General features: G+C 39.7%; 1 protein-coding gene across 3 annotated transcripts in view; it reads right to left on the bottom strand.

Annotated features, from left to right (window-relative positions):
- Window positions 1-19,354, bottom strand: part of si:zfos-911d5.4 (uncharacterized) — a 44,075-nt gene that overhangs the window by 5,194 nt on the left and 19,527 nt on the right. The window contains exon 7 of one of the 3 annotated variants that reach the window (XR_008303072.1): window positions 3,480-3,672. The exons of 1 other annotated variant lie outside the window; for it this stretch is intronic. Coding sequence is in view for 1 of the 2 variants with exons in the window: in XM_034309115.2 (XP_034165006.2) it covers window positions 14,308-14,364 (57 nt within the window). In the remaining variant the exon portion in view is untranslated. Of the gene's footprint in view, window positions 1-3,479; window positions 3,673-14,166; window positions 14,365-19,354 lie in introns of those variants that run through there. One more of the 3 variants, XM_034309115.2, reaches the window with a different exon arrangement.

Consider the following 19,354-nt stretch of genomic DNA (forward strand, 5'->3'; position numbering starts at 1 on the left):
TTTGATTCTAATATAAATTTTGATTCTTATTTTAAATCTAATACAAATTCTGATTCTAATTCTGCTTCAGATTAAAATCCTGTTTCTGATTCAGATTTTAATTCTAATTCCAAATTAGATTCCGATTTTCATTCTGAGTCTAATTCAGATTTGATTTCTGATTCATATTCTAATTCAGATTTCAATTCATATTCGAATTCGGATTCAGACTCTGATTCTAATTAAGTTTCACATTTTGGTGGAGTCTGATTCAATTTCAGATACAGATCCAAATTCTAATTCAGACTTTATTTCCGATTTTGATTCTGATTTAAAATAAAATATTCTGGTTCAGATTCAAATTTTCACTCATACTCTAATTCACATTCTGATTCATATTCTGATTCTGAGTTATGTTTCTAATTCAGATTCTTCCTCTTGATTTTTGATTTACAAACATTAGTCATCTGTAACACTTTTATTTCATCTTGATTAACACATTTCCCCTGAGCAGCACAAATTTTTCCCAGCAGCTTCAGATGAAAACATCAGGATTATTTCATAAAATTTAATATTTCAGAGTTGTTTTTATTCATAATATACAATAAGAGAACTGATGCACTTTTGCACATCCTGCACTAATGCACACTTAATGTCTCTGTTTTATTTTCCTAAATGTTTATATTTATGCTGATAGGTTTCATAGCTTTATAGTTTCTTTATATTTATGCTTCTCATTTCATAACTTTCTCTTCTCTCTTTTATTTTCTTATCTTACCTTACATTGTTTATTATTTTTACCTTATTAATATTATTTTTATTTCTCGTATTTTACTGTTATTACTAAGCACCAGTACACCAAGACAAAGTCCTTGTGCATGTAAACCCACGGTACTTGGCATTAAAAGTGATTCTGATTTTTTTTAAAAAAAAAATTAGATTCAATGATAAAGAACAGATTTTAGTGACCTCTAGAGGTCATAAAGGTCACGACCCTGACTGAGACCTTGTCATATCTGTCTGGCCCTCTCCGGACATCCGTGACCTTCATGTTTGACCTTTGCAGGCCAAGCTGTTGCTCACAGGCTGATTCCGATTCGATTCAGTTAGAGGCCACCTGGACACGAGCATCATCAAAATCTCAAAGCAGAGATAGAAATAATTCTGAAATAAATCAGACGATGAAGCGGAGCTACTTTTACCACCTTGAAATTGATTATTTTCCTATAACAGCACGTCCCCAAGTGTTTTATTCCTCTTACACCACAGCAATATATTGCAATATTTTATTTATTAAAGAATGACGTTATACTTTTTATCGATATCGATTTGTAGTTAGATTTAATGCTGTGGAACGTCCATGAGACAAAGTCTTTCCCTCACCAGTCTCTCTTTTCTCTCTCTCTTGAAGTTAATAAGACAAAAATAAAACGCAGCTTGTCACGTTACTAAAAAAACCGCAAAGCGTAAACTCCTCTGTCCTGAAGATGTCGGAAAATTTAACCTTACAGCTTTACCTCTGACACTGGAGACTCCTTCCATAAACGATTACTAAACACCTCCTTACAGAAAACTTTACCACATCAACGTTTATGTGGAGCGTCCGCCGTACGAGTCCCTGTGAATGATCTGTTACTATAGAAACAATAACGTATTAGAAGGAGCGCATGAATACACACCTGTGATCTGAACCAGGCTCTGAGATGCGCTGTTCATCAAGAACTCAACAATAAGGTTTGAGTTTACGCTCAGGAGGGATGTTATATGAATCACTCTGGAGTCTGTGATTACATTAAATAAGAGGTGAATAAGCTGTGATTTGCGTCAGTGTGTGTATTCACGTCCCGCTGTGTGACTCACTGATTCAGTGATTCAGTGATTCAGCAGGACACACACTTCAGCATCAAAGAGAAAAGCAGTGTATCTTTGAACAAGCCAAGATTGGACTCGGATTTCTCTCGCTCTCCATCCAGCTTAACGAAGTGTGTACTCAGCATGACACACACACACACACACACACACACACACACACGCACACACACACACGGTTATCCGGCTGGACAATGGCCGCCTTAATGAGATTTGCGTGGCCGGATAATTGAACTCTGTTCCATTTCAAAGGAAAAATCTGCAGCACTTCTGCTGTTTGACGCGCCTTATACACGAGATTAAAGTGTACAACCGTGTCCACCTCCACAACACACACACACACTCTGCGAGAGATGTTTTTTGTTATAAACATGGACAATTTTTTTCAATTATGGTTTGTGTGAGAGCGGCGTGTGCCGGTGAGGGTGTTTGGCTAATGGCCGCAGGTCGAGGTTCAGCGAGTGGAGCTTATTGCAGACGCGCGCCGAGGCTTTTATGAGCGACACATCAAAAGGTAGATAAACTACCGAAAAGAGGAAAGATGGAATTGAAATTTTCATCTCCATTTCTGTAAAAATGTGTTTTAGTCTCTTTTTTGTACCAGAAAATGTCATTTAAACAGCAGAAAAGCATATGTGTGTGTGTGTGTGTGTGTGTGTATGTGGTACAGGAGATACTACTTCATATCATGTGGCTTTTTTAATGAAAAATTTTGGCCTCGGTACCTGTCAGTCTCAGTGAAGGAGGTGTGGCCTCTGTACCTGTCAGTCACAGTGAAAGAGGCGTGGCCTTTCTACCTGTCAGTCTCAGTGAAGGAGGCGTGGCCTCTGTACCTGTCAATCTCAGTGAAAGAGGCGTGGCCTCTGTACCTGTCAATCTCAGTGAAAGAGGCGTGGCCTTTCTACCTGTCAGTCTCAGTGAAGGAGGTGTGGCCTCTGTACCTGTCAGTCTCAGTGAAAGAGGCCTGGCCTTTCTACCTGTCAGTCTCAGTGAAGGAGGTGTGGCCTCTGTACCTGTCAATCTCAGTGAAAGAGGCCTGGCCTTTCTACCTGTCAGTCTCAGTGAAGGAGGTGTGGCCTCTGTACCTGTCAATCTCAGTGAAAGAGGCGTGGCCTTTCTACCTGTCAGTCTCAGTGAAGGAGGTCTGGCCTCTGTACCTGTCAGTCTCAGTGAAAGAGGCGTGGCCTTTCTACCTGTCAGTCTCAGTGAAGGAGGTGTGGCCTCTGTACCTGTCAATCTCAGTGAAAGAGGCGTGGCCTTTCTACCTGTCAGTCTCAGTGAAGGAGGTGTGGCCTCTGTACCTGTCAATCTCAGTGAAAGAGGCGTGGCCTTTCTACCTGTCAGTCTCAGTGAAGGAGGCGTGGCCTCTGTACCTGTCAATCTCAGTGAAAGAGGCGTGGCCTTTCTACCTGTCAGTCTCAGTGAAGGAGGCATGGCCTTTCTACCTGTCAGTCTCAGTGAAGGAGGCGTGGCCTCTGTATCTCTAAGTCTCAGTGAAGGAGGCATGGCCTCTGTACCTGTCAGTCTCAGTGAAGGAGGCATGGCCTCTGTACCTGTCAGTCTCAGTGAAGGAGGTGTGGCCTCTGTGTCTCTGTGTGTCAGTCTCAGTGAAGGAGGTGTGGCCTCTGTACCTCTACTGTAAGTCCCAGTGAAGTAGGAGTGGCCTCTGAGTGTCAGTCTCAGTGAAGGAGGCGTGGCTTCTGTGTCTCTGTGTGTCAGTCTCAGTGAAGGAGGCGTGGCTTCTGTGTCTCTGTGTGTCAGTCTCAGTAAAGGAGGTGTGGTCTCTCTGTGGCTCTGTTCCATCAATACAGTTTAAACTGCTAACTGAAACACAGACAGGAGAAAGACACACTGTCTGTTTTTAATCTAAAGCTGTAGCCTGGAATATTAAAAATGGTTTATTACAGATTGTGTACTAATGTAAACACCTCCCACAGTGCCTGCACTCTTTACTACACTACACCTTTAATATTCCTCAATGACAGAACATAGAGAATCAAACACACAGTTGTGGTTTAGAGCTGGAATTCTTCTGGATCTCACTTTACACTGACACCTGACACGCTGGAATGAAACATAGCTTCATTAATTCTGGCATGCTGAAACAATAGCACCTTGAGTGTAGCTTTTAGACAGCAGATGTCTGGCTGTGTGCAGGGGGGAGATGTGGGACTGACACAACAGCTATTTGTCTACAATCAACCTCAAACCTCAGGAAATCATCAGCACAGAGCCAGTGTGATGAAACACGACAGCTCCGAGTTCAAAGACAGTCAGAGATTTATCAGTTCTTCTTTCCAGCAGTTTAGCACAGAGAGGACAAGTTCATATTCTCCATAACACCAAAACCTCCAACATCAGGACAACCTTATAATCACTATCACACCAAAACCTCCATCACGACATCCTCATATTCATCATCACACCAAAACCTCCATCACGACATCCTCATATTCACCATCACACCAAAACCTCCAACATCAGGACAACCTTATAATCACTATCACACCAAAACCTCCATCAGGACAACCTCATATTCATCATCACACCAAAACCTCCATCACGACATCCTCATATTCACCATCACACCAAAACCTCCAACATCAGGACAACCTTATAATCACTATCACACCAAAACCTCCATCAGGACAACCTCATATTGATCATCACACCAAAACCTCCAACATCAGGACAACCTCATATTCACCATCACACCAAAACCTCCACCATCAGGACAACCTCATATTCACCATCACACCAAAACCTCCAACATCAAGACAACCTTATAATCACTATCACACCAAAACCTCCATCAGGACAACCTCATATTCATCATCACACCAAAACCTCCAACATCAGGACAACCTCATATTCACCATCACACCAAAACCTCCACCATCAGGACAACCTCATATTCACCATCACACCAAAACCTCCAACATCAAGACAACCTCATATTCATCATCACACCAAAACCTCCAACATCTGGACAACCTCATATTCATCATCACACCAAAACCTCCACCATCAGGACAACCTCATATTCACCATCACACCAAAACCTCCAACATCAAGACAACCTCATATTCATCATCACACCAAAACCTCCACCATCAGGACACGCTCATATTCATCATCACACCAATATCTCCATCATGACAACCCCATATTTATCATCATACCAAAACCTCCAACATCAGGACACGCTCATATTCACCATCACACCAATCAGGAGTGTGTTATGAGTCTCAAGTCTGAGGCAGAGCCTCAGTGATGTTTCCACACTGCAGTGATTTCTGTGTTTGATGTGCAGAGCGATGAGGGAGGTACGGGAAAGTCCTTTCATCTAATAAACATCACATAACAACAACAATCTGTCTGCTCGGCTGTTTACAATATATTAAACACCGTGAGTTTACTGATACAGCCAGCTTTAATCAGGTAGAGTTCTTCTGTAAAAATAAAAACAGACAGACAGATCACAGAAAGAAAGAGACAGGAGAGACAGACACAGAGACACACAGGCAGACAGGCACAGAAACAAAGAGTCAGATAGATCTAGAAAAAACACAGATAGACAGAACAGAGAGACATAGACAGAGCCAGAAATACAGACAGACAGAAAGACTGACAAACAGAGAGAGACAAACAGACAGACAGACAGAGACAGGGACATACAGACAAACAGACAGACAGACAGACAGACAAAGAGACAGAACAAAGAGACACAGACACAAACCCAGACAGACAGACAGGCACAGAAACAAAGAGTCAGACAGACAGATCTAGAAAAAACACAGACAGACAGACAGAAACATGCAAACAGACACTGAGACATAGAGACAGACAGACAAGGAGACAGAACAGAAAGACACAGACACAAAATGAGACAAACAGACAGGCAGGGACAGACAGAAATACAGACAGACAGACAGACAGACAGACAGACAGACAGACAGACAGACACAGAGACAGATAGAGAGATACAGGGACAGACAGAAAGAAAGAGACAGACAGATACAGGGACAGACAGAAAGAAAGAGACAGACAGACAGAAAGAAAGAGACACAGACACAAACTGAGACAGATGGACAGAGACCGACAGACAGACAAACACAAAGACAGAGACACAGACAGACACAGAGACAGACAGAAATACAGACACAGGCAGTCAGACAGATACAGGGACAGACAGACAGACAGACAGACACAGAGACAGACAGAAATACAGACACAGGCAGACAGACAGATACAGGGATAGACAGACAGACAGATACAGGGACAGACCAAACTGAGACAGATAGACAGAGACAGACAGACAGGCAAGCACAAAGACAGAGACACAGACAGACACAGAAACAGACACAGAGACAGGGACAGACAGATTGACAGTTAAAGGCCCTTCATGTGACCTTTTTGATATTCAGTGTATTAATAAAGAGATTTCTGCATCTTTCCTGTCTGGTCTCAGGTGTGTGTCCTCAGCAGGCAGGTGTGAGCTCTGACTGAATTACACACACACACACACACACACACACACCCACACACACACACACACACACACACACACGCTGATCCGAGATCAGATAATCACATCACCTCGGGCCACTTCCTCCTGAACTCAAATTAACACCACACTGCAATCAGGACAAACCCTGAGGTGTAGTGCACACTTCACCCCTAATCCCTACACACACACACACACACACACACAAACTCATACACACTCCTGCACCTTACACACACCTCCTCACTCTGTGGTGCCCTCTCTGGAAGTAATTTTATAAACTGTAACATGAATCTTGTAAAAAAAAAAAAAAAAAAAATCGGAGGTCATTAATAAGATCTATAGAACCTTTAACTGTTTGTAAACAAAAAGAGCTACGTGTGTAACCTGGTTGCAAAGAGACCTGAGTATCCTAGCAACCTGACGCTACGTGAATCTATCAGGAATTTTATTTAGGAATGCGATTGACGTTAGCTAAAATCTCCTCTAAGGATTAGCACTAAAAGACAGCGAGTGCTATTCGGCTAAACGAACACTTTCACATGGTGTAACTTGAGAAGATTCGTATAGCTTAGCGTCCTGTCAGTGGCTAAATGATGCTAAGTGGCGATCTAGCCTCTAATGACTGAACATACTGAGAAACTGAAGTGACATAAACTCATTTATACGCTGAATCAAGTTAGCTAGCTAAACGTGTCCATTATCGGCAACTCCTCAGGATGAACATAACCTAGATCTCTAGCATCAGCTCGCTCGTTTCTTGCTGTAGGTTTTAAGCGAGCTACGTAGGTTTGCTCAAGCAATATAAATTAGGCATTTTAGCTATAGCAAGATAAGCCTCGTAAATTTTTAGTTAGCAAGCCAACTTCACTAATATGATATGATAGTTAGCTATTTACTGTACCATTTATATCATTTCATTATATCATATTACAGTATTATGTTGTATTACAGGGTGTTCGAACAGTCAGGAACCAATAAGAGTAAAACTACATACACTTAATTTTGTATTTATTATTTATAACATACACTCGGACATTTTCGGACAACGTGTATTATATTTTATTGTAAATAGTAACGCGTAAACACAAGGAAAACGATGAACACTTGATACTGATTCAGTCTTTATGCTCGTCTGTATACATTACTGTTCACACTGATTTCATTTCAACTGATATAATCCGTTTTAACTGTTAAAATCATTTAACTTTAAAAAAAAATTGTTTACACTTTTTACATATTAGTTAGATATTTTTTAGAGAGACTAAAATGTCAAAATTAGTGTTTTTTTAATATACAATTATTTACATTTTTCATTAATTTGCACTTTTCATTGGTGTAAATATTTTTAATTAGGTGAAACTGTTTTTGAGTAGTTTTAAACCTTTTTAATATTTGTTTTAGCGAGTTTGTTTTTGTGTAGTGATATTTTTTAGAATGATTTTTTTTTACAGTGGTATAGTCAGGTTATTTCGGGGACACACTGAGAGTCCTCTCTGAAATGGTTCTAGGAATTGCCTCGATTATTTGAAGTGCAACACCTGGTTTGTGCTTTGAGTTGCGCTCGAGTTTGAGGTCAGCGTTTTATTTTCGGTTAAGTATCATTGGGATTGCTGGGGATGGTGCCGCTTGGGGATCTCATACGGACAGTTGTACTGTGGTGGCTTTGGGGCTGCGATTGCTGTGAGCAGTTTTACACTCAAGTCTCCGTCAGTGAACAGCTGATAACTTCAACAAAACAGACTTCATGTGAAAAGTGTAATGAATTTCCTGGTTACACAATTGCACTATTTGTGCATGTAGTACACAGTTATAGAAGGGAATGATTTATAATCGCACTATCGGGTGTCACCCAGATGAGGATGGTTCCCTTTTGAGTCTGGTTCCTCTCAAGGTTTCTTCCTCATATCATCTCAGAGAGTTTTTCCTCACCACCGTCACCTCTGACTCAGTCATTAGGGGTAAATTTCTAAATTTAAAATTTATACCCAGAATTTATACATTACTGTAAAGCTGCTTTGTGACAATGTCCGTTGTTAAAACAGCTATACAAATAAAATTGAATTGAATTGAATAAGCTGGACATGCGTTAGTCATGATCTCATAGACACGCCCACTTTTATAAACAAATACACTAACATTTTCTTTTGTTTTGTGAACAGGCTTGCTGTTGATAACACAAAGCTTCTCTCTGTCTCTGTGCAGGAATTCCTGATGAAACGTCTCACTGATGTTTTTCTCTTTAACTCTGAGTATTTATTACGTGAAATAAATCCAGCTGAAGTCAAGTCACACAGCCGAGAGATCTCTTACTGTGTGTGGTTTTTATAATGAATGAAATAGACATTCCTTAAAAACGAGTTAAAACTCACCAGAATTCTGAGCATCGGTGCTTTTTATTTTATTGTCCTTTGTTTTAAAGACAAGATTTCTATTTTTTTCCAGTTTTTTTTTTAAATCGATATTTTATTATTTTTATTTATTTATACATTTTATTTCAGTTTTCAATTTATTAACATTATTATTATTATTAAAAAGATTTTATTCCAGTATGCAAATATATTCATTAACCTATTGTTAATTTATTTATTTTTAATATTTCTCAATTGTGACAATGTCTGTTGTTAAAGACGTGATCAATTTGAAATGAATATTTTAAATATTATTTTATCTCAGTGATTTTCATCGTATTACACGGAAAAGTAAACACTCTTTTGGACTAAAATAAGGGAAGAAACATCTCGTTAGAGAAATACGTCTAGAAAGTATGTGATAACTGCTGAAATAAGTTTATTAAACAGCTTTCGGACGTAAACCCAAAGTTTCGCAACCTTCCTCATATAATGTTGGATATTTCACAAAAGCAGACATCCCAGACATGGAACGTCTTCTGTGTCAACCTTCATTCCAAGAGGTTTTTCTTTTCTTTTCTTTTCTTTTTTTGCACAGACGTGTCTATAAATTTTCAAAGGGATGCTCCTGTCGCTTTTTATGAACGTGTGTAATCCGAACGCAGACAGCCGAGCTTCCTGCCAAGTCCTAAATCAGTGCATAATGATCAATTACACTCGATAGGGTGAGTAAGTCTTCACAAAGTACGCCAGGCATTTGAGTGAGAACTGTGTTTGAACCTTTATGTGAGCTATGACAAGTGTTTCGATGCCAACACGGTGCAACGTGAGAAGCTCTAATAACGTCTGCGCTGTGGTGTTGTGCGCTGAGAGAACATGTGTAACAGCGAGTATCAGTCAGGACTCGGAGTTCAGGAGTCCTGCTTGTTAGAAAGACAAAACAACAGGGGGATTTCCAGAATGCTCTCTAAACACCGCCGCACGTCGGTTAGCCGCAGGACCGCGGGGATTCTTCCAGCGAAATGTCAGCGCGATGCCGAGTCGTCTGTAAACTAAACTTTGGCGTGGAGTCGGCTGTGCGACGCTGTGTGGTCTGCTCAACATGGCTGCCAGGGATTTCTCAGTCAATGAGACAGATACGACTAAAATATCAGCCAAAACCTCAATCTGTGCCAGTTTACCCGCAGAAGCATGACTCGAAGCGAGACACGGTGTCGAGTGTCATGTATACAGTGCGAGTGAAGGGAAGACGGAATTACTGGGATTCTCTGTCCACCTGGGTTTATGCAAATTTTACATTTTTGTGCCTAAAATACTTGCGAAAGTTAAGAGATAATGCGATATCTACTATATAAGGAATAAAACACTCTTGCGTCATGCTGTTATAGAAAAATAATCAATGACAGCGTGGTGTGATGAAGCTGAGTTACTGTTACCACCACAGAGTGGTCAAATCAAACTCGCCAGTGATTACAATTTTTTAATTGATTTATTACTGAATTACTTTGTATCCGTTTATAGTTACATTTAATATCATGGAACGTCCACAAATCAACTTAGTTCCTGTTCTCGCTTACGTTATAGCAGCTATAAACAGTCGTTCCCTCTCCAGGCTCTCTTTTTTCTAAAAATAAAAAACATAGCTTGTCATGTTACCAAGAAAGTGTTTCGGAAAACTTCCAGTTACAGCTTTACCTCTGACTGATACAAAGAAGCGCTGACACTGGAGACTCCTTCCATAAATGTTAAATAAACAGAATAAACTTCAAAATATCAATCTTTTTTCCTAATACATGTAAATGTACTATATGGTGAATAAAATGCTTCTGATTCTGATTTTTTTTATCCGTTTATGTGGAGCGTCCGCTGTACACGTCCCTGTGAATGAGCTGTTACTATGGAAACGATAACATATTAGAATGAGTACATTAATATAAACCTGTGATTTGCAGCTGCACTACTGTCAGAGCTGCTGTTATAGAAAACTAATCAACACCTTCTGACCAATCACAGTACAGAATTCAACAGCCCTGTGGCATTAAGAGTGATAAAGACAGATTGTTATGAGTAAATGATGATGTAGGTACAGTGTATGTCATCTTGTTGCTGTAGCTTTAGGATATTTAGCAGGACCGGTCCTATTTGCATGTGCTGACTATTTAAAATTTTGCTAAAAAACTGTAAAAGATGCAGTTCTGGGCGGCGAAACAGAGGGGGAGTAACAGGAGGAGGACTAGCTAGTGGGTGTGAATTCACAAATTAGCAAAAAGTGAGCAGAAATTAGGGTCATATTTTATTATTTGTAAAATAAATCCAAAAGGAAACAACAATTTTGGACATTTTTATCACTGACATGTCCACTGTTCAAAGTGGTTATTCTTTACAAAATGAAACAGAAATTTATTTTGTGCGAAAAGGTGACAAGGACACATCGATATAGCACTGAACGACAGCCAACAAAGACAAAAGGTCCTGGTCCTGGCACTTGGAGAACGCCAATAGCTCACAATGTTGTGTGTCACATGATATGAGGACAGATACGTCCTGTCTTTCCTGGAACGGCACAAAGTCTCTCTAAGCCTCTCTGTAGTAGTTACAAGTAGTTGTAAGTGTCTTTTTTTCGAACCACTCCCTCGAGTGTTTCCATTAAACGGTGACATCTTCTCTCGACAGCCGTCTGGGCAAAAGCTGTATCGTCTTCTCTCCGTTTCTCCTCGGGGAGACAGCGCTATTTGTTTCTCTCGTGCGTTTTTCAGGTCCAGAGCCCGAGGCTGTCGGACGGGACACGCACAAAGGGACGAGAGCTCAGTTAACCGACTCTCACTCTCTAAATCGAGGGAGAGAGAAAGCGAAAAAAATGACCTCACCTTTCGCATTTCAACAGGCTTTCCTCTGGTCATAAATCACGGGTTTCTCACCTCCAACTCACCTGGCCTAAAGTGACGCACCTCAAAAAACATGGCGCTTTTGTTCGGCATTCATTCAGATCCAGTCAGATAAGGAAGACTATACGCTTTCTGCCCGTGTGTCTGACTCGTTTGTCATTTGCCTGAAGCGAGACAAGCTGCGGATGACTACACGGGTCACAGACAGGCGTGTTAGCCGTGTCCTAACACACTCTGCACAAAGTACCGAGGGGTTTTTGGGTTTTTTTGCAAGATACTTATAAATAGTAAAAGCGCTTAATATCAAATCTTGAGAAATTCCAAGACTTGCAGCTACTACATGAAAATATGGCTTATACAGAGATAACGTGCTCTAAACAGATACAAATACAGCGTTCATTCCGTTATCGTTAGGTTTAAATTACTACTAATTTAGATTATTTCTAGATTATTTTAGGAAATTTGTTAGAAAAAGTTGCAAGGCCAGATACAAACAAAAGTCCTAACAGTGAAAATAGGACTGGGATTAAAAGAACAGTCCTGCAGACAAAGAGAACAAACAAACAAACAAAACGTCACATGCTCTTATTGTGACGTGTTTCTGTTTCCGCTTCCTGATCCTGTCTCTGACCCGGTTTCATCGTTTGTGTGTCACCTGATTGTCTCCAGCTGTTTTATGTTCATTTGTAATTAGTTTGCTCTTTATGTCCTATTGAAGTTTTTGAGAAATCTCGTTCATTGTATACGTGCGTTACCAAGCTTCACTTCCTATCGCTGTGTGTTTTCCGGTTTACGTTTATAGATTATCTTTTTTTGACACTGCCTGCTTGTGTTTCAACTAAGAACTGTGACGACGACTTGTTTCGGATCCACTTTAACGATCAACACACCAAGTTTATGAAAAAAAAAACTTTGGGTTTAAATCCAAATACAGATACATACACAAATATTTCACTACAGATGGTGTTATTGTGTCACGCCGCTAATATATTAATAAGTAGAACTCCTTGCATTTAATAATCTCTGGGATGCGAATTAACCTCCAATCACTGAATCCACTCTGTACGTTTTTTTTTCCAATCACTGCGAGGAAGGTGAACACTTCACTCTATCTCACAGTGGCATGTGATCACCTGTACGCTTGGCAACAGACCCACCCTTCGTTCGGTTACAGATCCTGGCGCTCGTCTGCAGGTATGAAGGGCGTGTTACCTAAAGCTACAGGTGCCGTGTTTCAGGTGAACTCGCTGTAAACTCACACCGTCTGACTCTTTTGTTCTGTCATGTCTCAAACAAGATGTAGACAGGGAAAAAAAACCCCTCTCTTTGCTCTCCTCACTGTCCTGAGATGAAACCTGTTGGCAAAGTGTTGCAGCAAATCTGACGCATTGACACACAAGTCCCAAAAATGTATAAATAAATTGTCATTGCAATTCAATTCAACTCAAGAAATTATCACATTTCCTAGAAACAGCTTCATAACTAACATTTCACAATCCTTCCATAACCTGAGCCATTCTTCTGAAATTGTTTTTCTTTTTAAATTGAAGGCATTAGAGCAACGGCAATAATTATTACCATCCATTCACGCTATGCTTCCTTTATTCTGGTCCATTTTAAGCGCAGTTACCACGAGAGGTTAAAATATGAAGCGCACTTCTTGGGCTGAACGGCTGCAGCCTTTTTTTTTTTCGGCCTAAACTCGAGAGCGCAATTTATGGCTGATTTAATTTGGCTCTTCGCAAACATTCCTAATGACATTAGTCCCGCTGCATACACTGACTGCCTCCGTCTTATTCCATTAACCCACCAAATCGGGTTTAAAGACCATATTGATGCCGAGCATTATTAAGGGTGATTATCAAAACAACAGACAATGGGCCAAAGTGTCCGCTAACCAGTTTATGTGTAATTTCGCAGAGCCACAACAGATGGCCGAGGCAGTAAATTACAGCCTGCTGCTGCTGCTGCTGCTGTGGAGAACTGTACTTCAGCCGTAATGTGGAAATGCAGCAGGCCGTAGATAAGGAGGGTCGCGGCAAAATGGCTTCCTCGTAATTGGGGGAGCAGAATGAAAGCGAGGGGAACAGGTGTGACCGAAAGTGTATTGGACGTCTCGTCATGTAAATGGATAAAAAAAAAAAACATAAAGAAAAGGGCAAAGTGCAGTTTTGGGGTCCTGGGATAAGTGACACCTCGTAAAACGTCAATAATATTAATTATTATACCTGCTGAACTCCGGATTCTGATTGGTCAGAAGGCGTCAGGTTTATATTAATGCGCTCATTCTAATACGCTATCGTTACTATAGTAACGGCTCATTGACAGGAACTTGTATGATAGATTTAAAAAAGCGTGTGATCGTTGATATGGTCAAGTTTTCTGTAAGTACATGTTGATTTAACGTTTATGGAAGGAGTCTCCAGTGTCAGCGCTTTTTGTAACAAAGCTGTCATTTGAAATTTTCCGAGTCAGAAGGAGTTTCCGATTTGTAAGAAGATGATCTGCGTTTTTTTTTTTTGTCTTATTAACTTCCAAAGAGAAAAAAAACAAGAGGGAATGACAGGAAAAGGAACTTTTATTGAGGACGTTCGCCAAACATTAAATATAAGTAGAAATGGATAAAAAGTACAACGTGTCATTCTTTATTCTTTAATAAATGAAAGATTGGCGAATTGCTGCAGTATAAAAGGAACTGAAGACTTCAGGACGTGCTTCAGGGCGTGCTACAGTGACTCCGCTTCATCACACCACCCCGTTGTTGATTATTTTCCTGCAACAGCACAACACGGTGTGTTTTATTTGCTAAATTTGATGGTCAACACAATAGTACAGTTTGCCGTATAGCACAACTGTAATAACGGTTCAATTATTCCTTCAGAGAAACTGCTAGAATGTTGTTTAAAGGTTTTTTAATCATGATACACAACTGATCGGCTCTATCGTCACACTCCTGGTCTGACGGTTTGTACGTAAGTAATGAGAGAAGCAGAAGATTTACTGAGACTGCAGTGTTAATGCTCGCTGCAAATGAAACCACAGAGACTTGACAAAAGCCCTCGATTCGTTTCAACCCTCCAGTTTCCAGACGTATGACTTGCAAATTTCGGCGTCATTATGCGCACCGGGCCAATCGGCAGGTCCGACTCGCTGACAGATATGCAAATCGGTCCACTCCATCCACTTCACTCCTTTGATTCGGGGCCAATTAAAGCAAATGCTGCTCGGCGTGTATAATGAAGTGGCTGTGCTGCGGCGACTTGCCTGACTGCATAAATGAACGCTTATTGATCTTTCTTTAGTGTCTATTGATAGCATCCTGCACTGAAAGACTCCAAAACAAATGGGCGTTTAAGAGACGAGGCCCCCGCCCCGGCCGCGCGGCTACGCTAATAACAAATAATATTAACAACAAAAGCAGAGAAGACTCGATGAGAAAGGTTTGTAATTAGCAATCACGGCACTTAGAGCTTTTTAAATTTGACGCAGCTGATGATGATGATGATGATGATGATACAAAACAAAACTCAGAGCATACGAGACACAGCGTCCTGATTGATTAATCTGGGAGAAAAGGAATTAACAGGATAAATCAACGTAAGAGATGTAAATAAAATGCAGAAAGGGGAAATAGCTGCACTTGAGACACTTAACAGGGAGATAAACACGTAAACAAAGACGAGGCCGAGGCGTCTCCCTGAGCGAAACAGGTGCCGGCTGCTCTTCTGCTCGGAGCTGCAGCTCCAGCCTGTGGCCATGTTGTTTTAAAAGCGTTCATCGCACCCTGTAAATCAAACTAAACACATAATGGACATGGTAAGTAGTTCATTTTAAAATCAATGCCACTAATTCAGTTTGTGGCAGAGATACCAGATGAGCAGCTGGAGTTCATACACGTCTTTTACATTTCACTTACATGCTACTAACTCTCAGTGCTAATCACCATTAAACCATCCAGGTGAAATGGCTTTTTATTTATTTATTTATTTATTTATTTTTTATGGATCATTTGTTAGAAAAACCCTTTTTTCTGTTTTATTTCAACATTTATTTTGTTCAAAAAACACCATAAAAAAATTGTCTTTTTTGTCACTTTTGTCTTTTTTTGCAATTTGTGTACTAACCCTCAGTGTCAAGGATAAATAATAATAATAATAATAATAATAATAATAAAAAAAACCTTCTCTTTTCTGTTTTATATTCTGACATTTATTTTATTCAAAAAATATATATCTAAAATAAATATTTTTCATCTTTTGTCTTTTTTTTTTTGCAATTTGAGCACTAACCCTCAATGTCAAGGGTAAATAATCATTATAATTATTAATTATTATTATTGTTGTTGTTGTTGTTGTTTTTTAAACCTTTCCTTTCCACATTATGTTCAGATTTTATTTATTTCGTCTTTTGAATTTCTTTCATTTCTACTTCTGTAATAATCATTCTTCTTCTTCTTCTGATTATTGTTATTTGTAGTAGTAGTAATATTAGTATTTAAAAAAAAAATCATTCCTTTTCCGCATTATATACTGATTTTTATTTCAATTTTATTCTGAATTTCTTTTATTGCTCCTTGTGCACTAATCATTCTGTTATTATTCTTTTAACGTATATTCCCCACATTATATTTTAATATTCATCAGAATCCTGACAAAAGCAGCACTTATCTGTGGAAGAACGAAAGGGTTTTTTTTAAATTAAACCTAACATGTTTAAATCAACACTGTGAAACATGTACGTTGAGGACGTACACCTCGACACGCCACCTGAGCTTCATCTGCACGTGTCTCCGAGCGCGGCTCTTGTCCGCAGCTCATCCTCTCGCTGTTTAACGTGGACGAGTGCGTGGAAAAGCCGGCGTGGTCCACTGAGTAGGCTCCCTGAGTAGTGCACACTTCTGTGCAGCTCTCTGTTCCTGCGTAATCGTGTACACTCCGATCTAATAGCTTTAAATCATCCTGAAGCATGATGTTTCAGTTTCCTCCAAAAAATTATACATATTTATATATTTTTCTGATATAATAGTTCAGTGGGTTTGTTTGAAGGGTGTCAGAACTTTTAATCGTTTAACCCTATAAAGCCCTAACGTAAATACACACACACTTCCTGTTAGTTTTCTTCTGTACACCACAGTGCTGCTGAATCCTCAATTCTGATTGGTCAGAGGGTGTTAAGACTACAAGATGGTGATTAAGGCTAGTTAACGTTTTATAACGAATAAAACACTCAGTGTTGTGCTGTTATAGTGAAATAATCAACAACAGGGTGATGTGATGAAGCGAAGTTACTGTTACCACCCCGAAGTTGATTCATTTCCTATAAAAGCATGTCCCCAAGTGTTTTATTCCACTTATACCACAGCAATTTAGCAGCGATTACAATTTTTATTTGAAAAATGACGTATTTTTTATCTGTTTATAGTTACATTTAATGTTTTGGAATGTCCATGAAACCAGTTAGTTCCTGTTGTCACTTACGTTATAGCAGCTATAAACACTCGTTCCCTCACCAGCCCCTCTTTTTTTTTATCTCTTGACGTTAATAAGACAAAAGAAACGCACAAAAACTCCACAATTTAACATAAACGTAAAGTTACAGCTTTACCTCTGACTGTTACAAAGCGCTGACACTGGAGACTCCTTCCAGAAATGTTAAAGAAAAGTTTCCTTACTATCAAAAAACGTCTCTGTGAATGAGCGGTTGCTATAGAAACGATAACATATTAGAACGAGCGCATTAATAATATAAACCTGTGATTTGCAGCTGCACTACTGTCAGAGCTGCTGTTCTAGAAAACTAATCAACACCCTCTGACCAATCACAATCCTGGATTCAGCAGCGCTGTGGAGTGAAAATGTTAAATTTAGTAACTTGGAGGAAGAATTTGCTGTAAATGAAACAACTAAAACATTCCAGAATAATAGTATTAATGTATTAATGGTAACTTAGTGTAAAGTAATAATACAGGAACGTCTTTATTTACAGTAAATCCTTTCCTTTGATTCTGTTAATGTGAACCTGATTTGGATTTAAAACCAGTTCCTGGTTGTGGACGCTGGTGGTTTTTTTTTTGTTTTTTTTTGTAAGTCATTCTGATACAACAATCAGTCTGGACCTCTTAAATCTTGTTGAATGCTTTTAGCTTCTTTTCCTTGCTAACGAGCTCGTCGTGTGTTTGTCCGGAGTGCTCGTGTCGTGTGCAGGAAGGTGAGCATCTGACGGTTGCCACAGATACATTTCAGGATAAATTTCGTAATTGAACCGGCCGGGGATTCTTGAATGCTAATTTGACCGCCGCTCGCGTTCCTTTCGTCATCGCTTAGAGCCGAGTGACGCGTGAAAGAGACGAGCGCGCTCACGGCGAACAAAGCAGCACAAAAGGCGGAGGAGAGATCGGGGCTAATGAATAGCATCACAGAAAAGAGCAGAGGAGAAGCTTTGTGCTGGATCACTGTCTAACTGCAGTAGCAGCGCTAATAGACTCGCGTTATTGTTGGTGTTCTGTTTCAGCAGCTCGTAAAAAAAAAAAAAAACAGTCACGATTAAATCCTCACACCACGTTTACTATATTATCCCAATGATTTGCTGTACGTTTATTAGGAACCATTAAAGAACCTTTAAACAACTCATGCAAGTAGACGATATTTATCAATATTTACGCCACAGCGCTGCTGAATTCTGGATTCTGATTGGTCAGAAGGTGTTGATTAATTTTCTATAACAGCAGCTCTGACAGTAGCGCAGGTTTATATTAATACGATCGTTCTAATACGTTATCGTTTCCATAGTAACAGCTCATTTACAGAGATGCTCCACATACACTGATTAAACAAACGTGTGTAATCGCGTTAACATGTAAAGAGACGTTTGTTTATCATTGATGGAAGGAGTCTCCAGTGTCAGCGCTTTGTAACAGTCAGAGGTAAAGCTGTAACTTTACGTTTTCTGAAACACTTTGCGATTTCTCGTGACAAGCTGTGATTTTTTAAATTAAATCAAGAGAGGGAGAGAAAAACATTTAATGTAACGATAATCAGATAAAAATTATGACGTGTTATTTTTTTAATAACTAGAAAACTATAATCCTCTGGTGTGATAAACAGTAACTCTGCTCCATCACTGATGATTTTACTGTAACAGCACAACACCAAGTGATTTATTCCTTACTTATTATTTATTTGTTGTTTACTCTATAAATGGCTTGTGACAGAGAGCTGTCAATCATGCTCATTAGAATATTAGACCACACCCACCTCTGATCAGTGCGTTCGGCTTTTATTTCATTTCTGTCTTGTATTTTTTTTCCCCATTTAATTTTCACTCTATGGTTTAATAAAATTCTCAAGTTTGGTGTTATATAGACATGTTTTAATTCTACACCAAGAGACACACTCCTGCTCTAAACACACGCACACACACACACACTCACTGACACAAATACTGGAAAGCCAATAGACGGTCGTTAAGCAGCAGCGAGAAAACCAGTTTAGGCCGCTTTCCGGCAAACGCTCGCATCTTCCGCCCTGTTGACATGCGCTTTGAGAAATCACATGATTTCCCCGTCATGGCAAGCTGTCAATTAAGCTGCAATCTCTGTAACAACATAAAGCAGTGGCTCACACACACACACACACACACACACACACACACGCACACACACACGAACAGCAGAAGCAACTGCAGCAGCTCTGGATTGAGACTAAACTGTGTGTTTTATGAATCGTATATTTGTGCTGTGTGCTGCGTATCTCGCCATCAGCAGC

The sequence above is a fragment of the Pangasianodon hypophthalmus genome, chromosome 12, assembly GCF_027358585.1.
Source record: "Pangasianodon hypophthalmus isolate fPanHyp1 chromosome 12, fPanHyp1.pri, whole genome shotgun sequence".
In the NCBI taxonomy this organism is placed as follows: Eukaryota; Metazoa; Chordata; class Actinopteri; order Siluriformes; family Pangasiidae; genus Pangasianodon; species Pangasianodon hypophthalmus.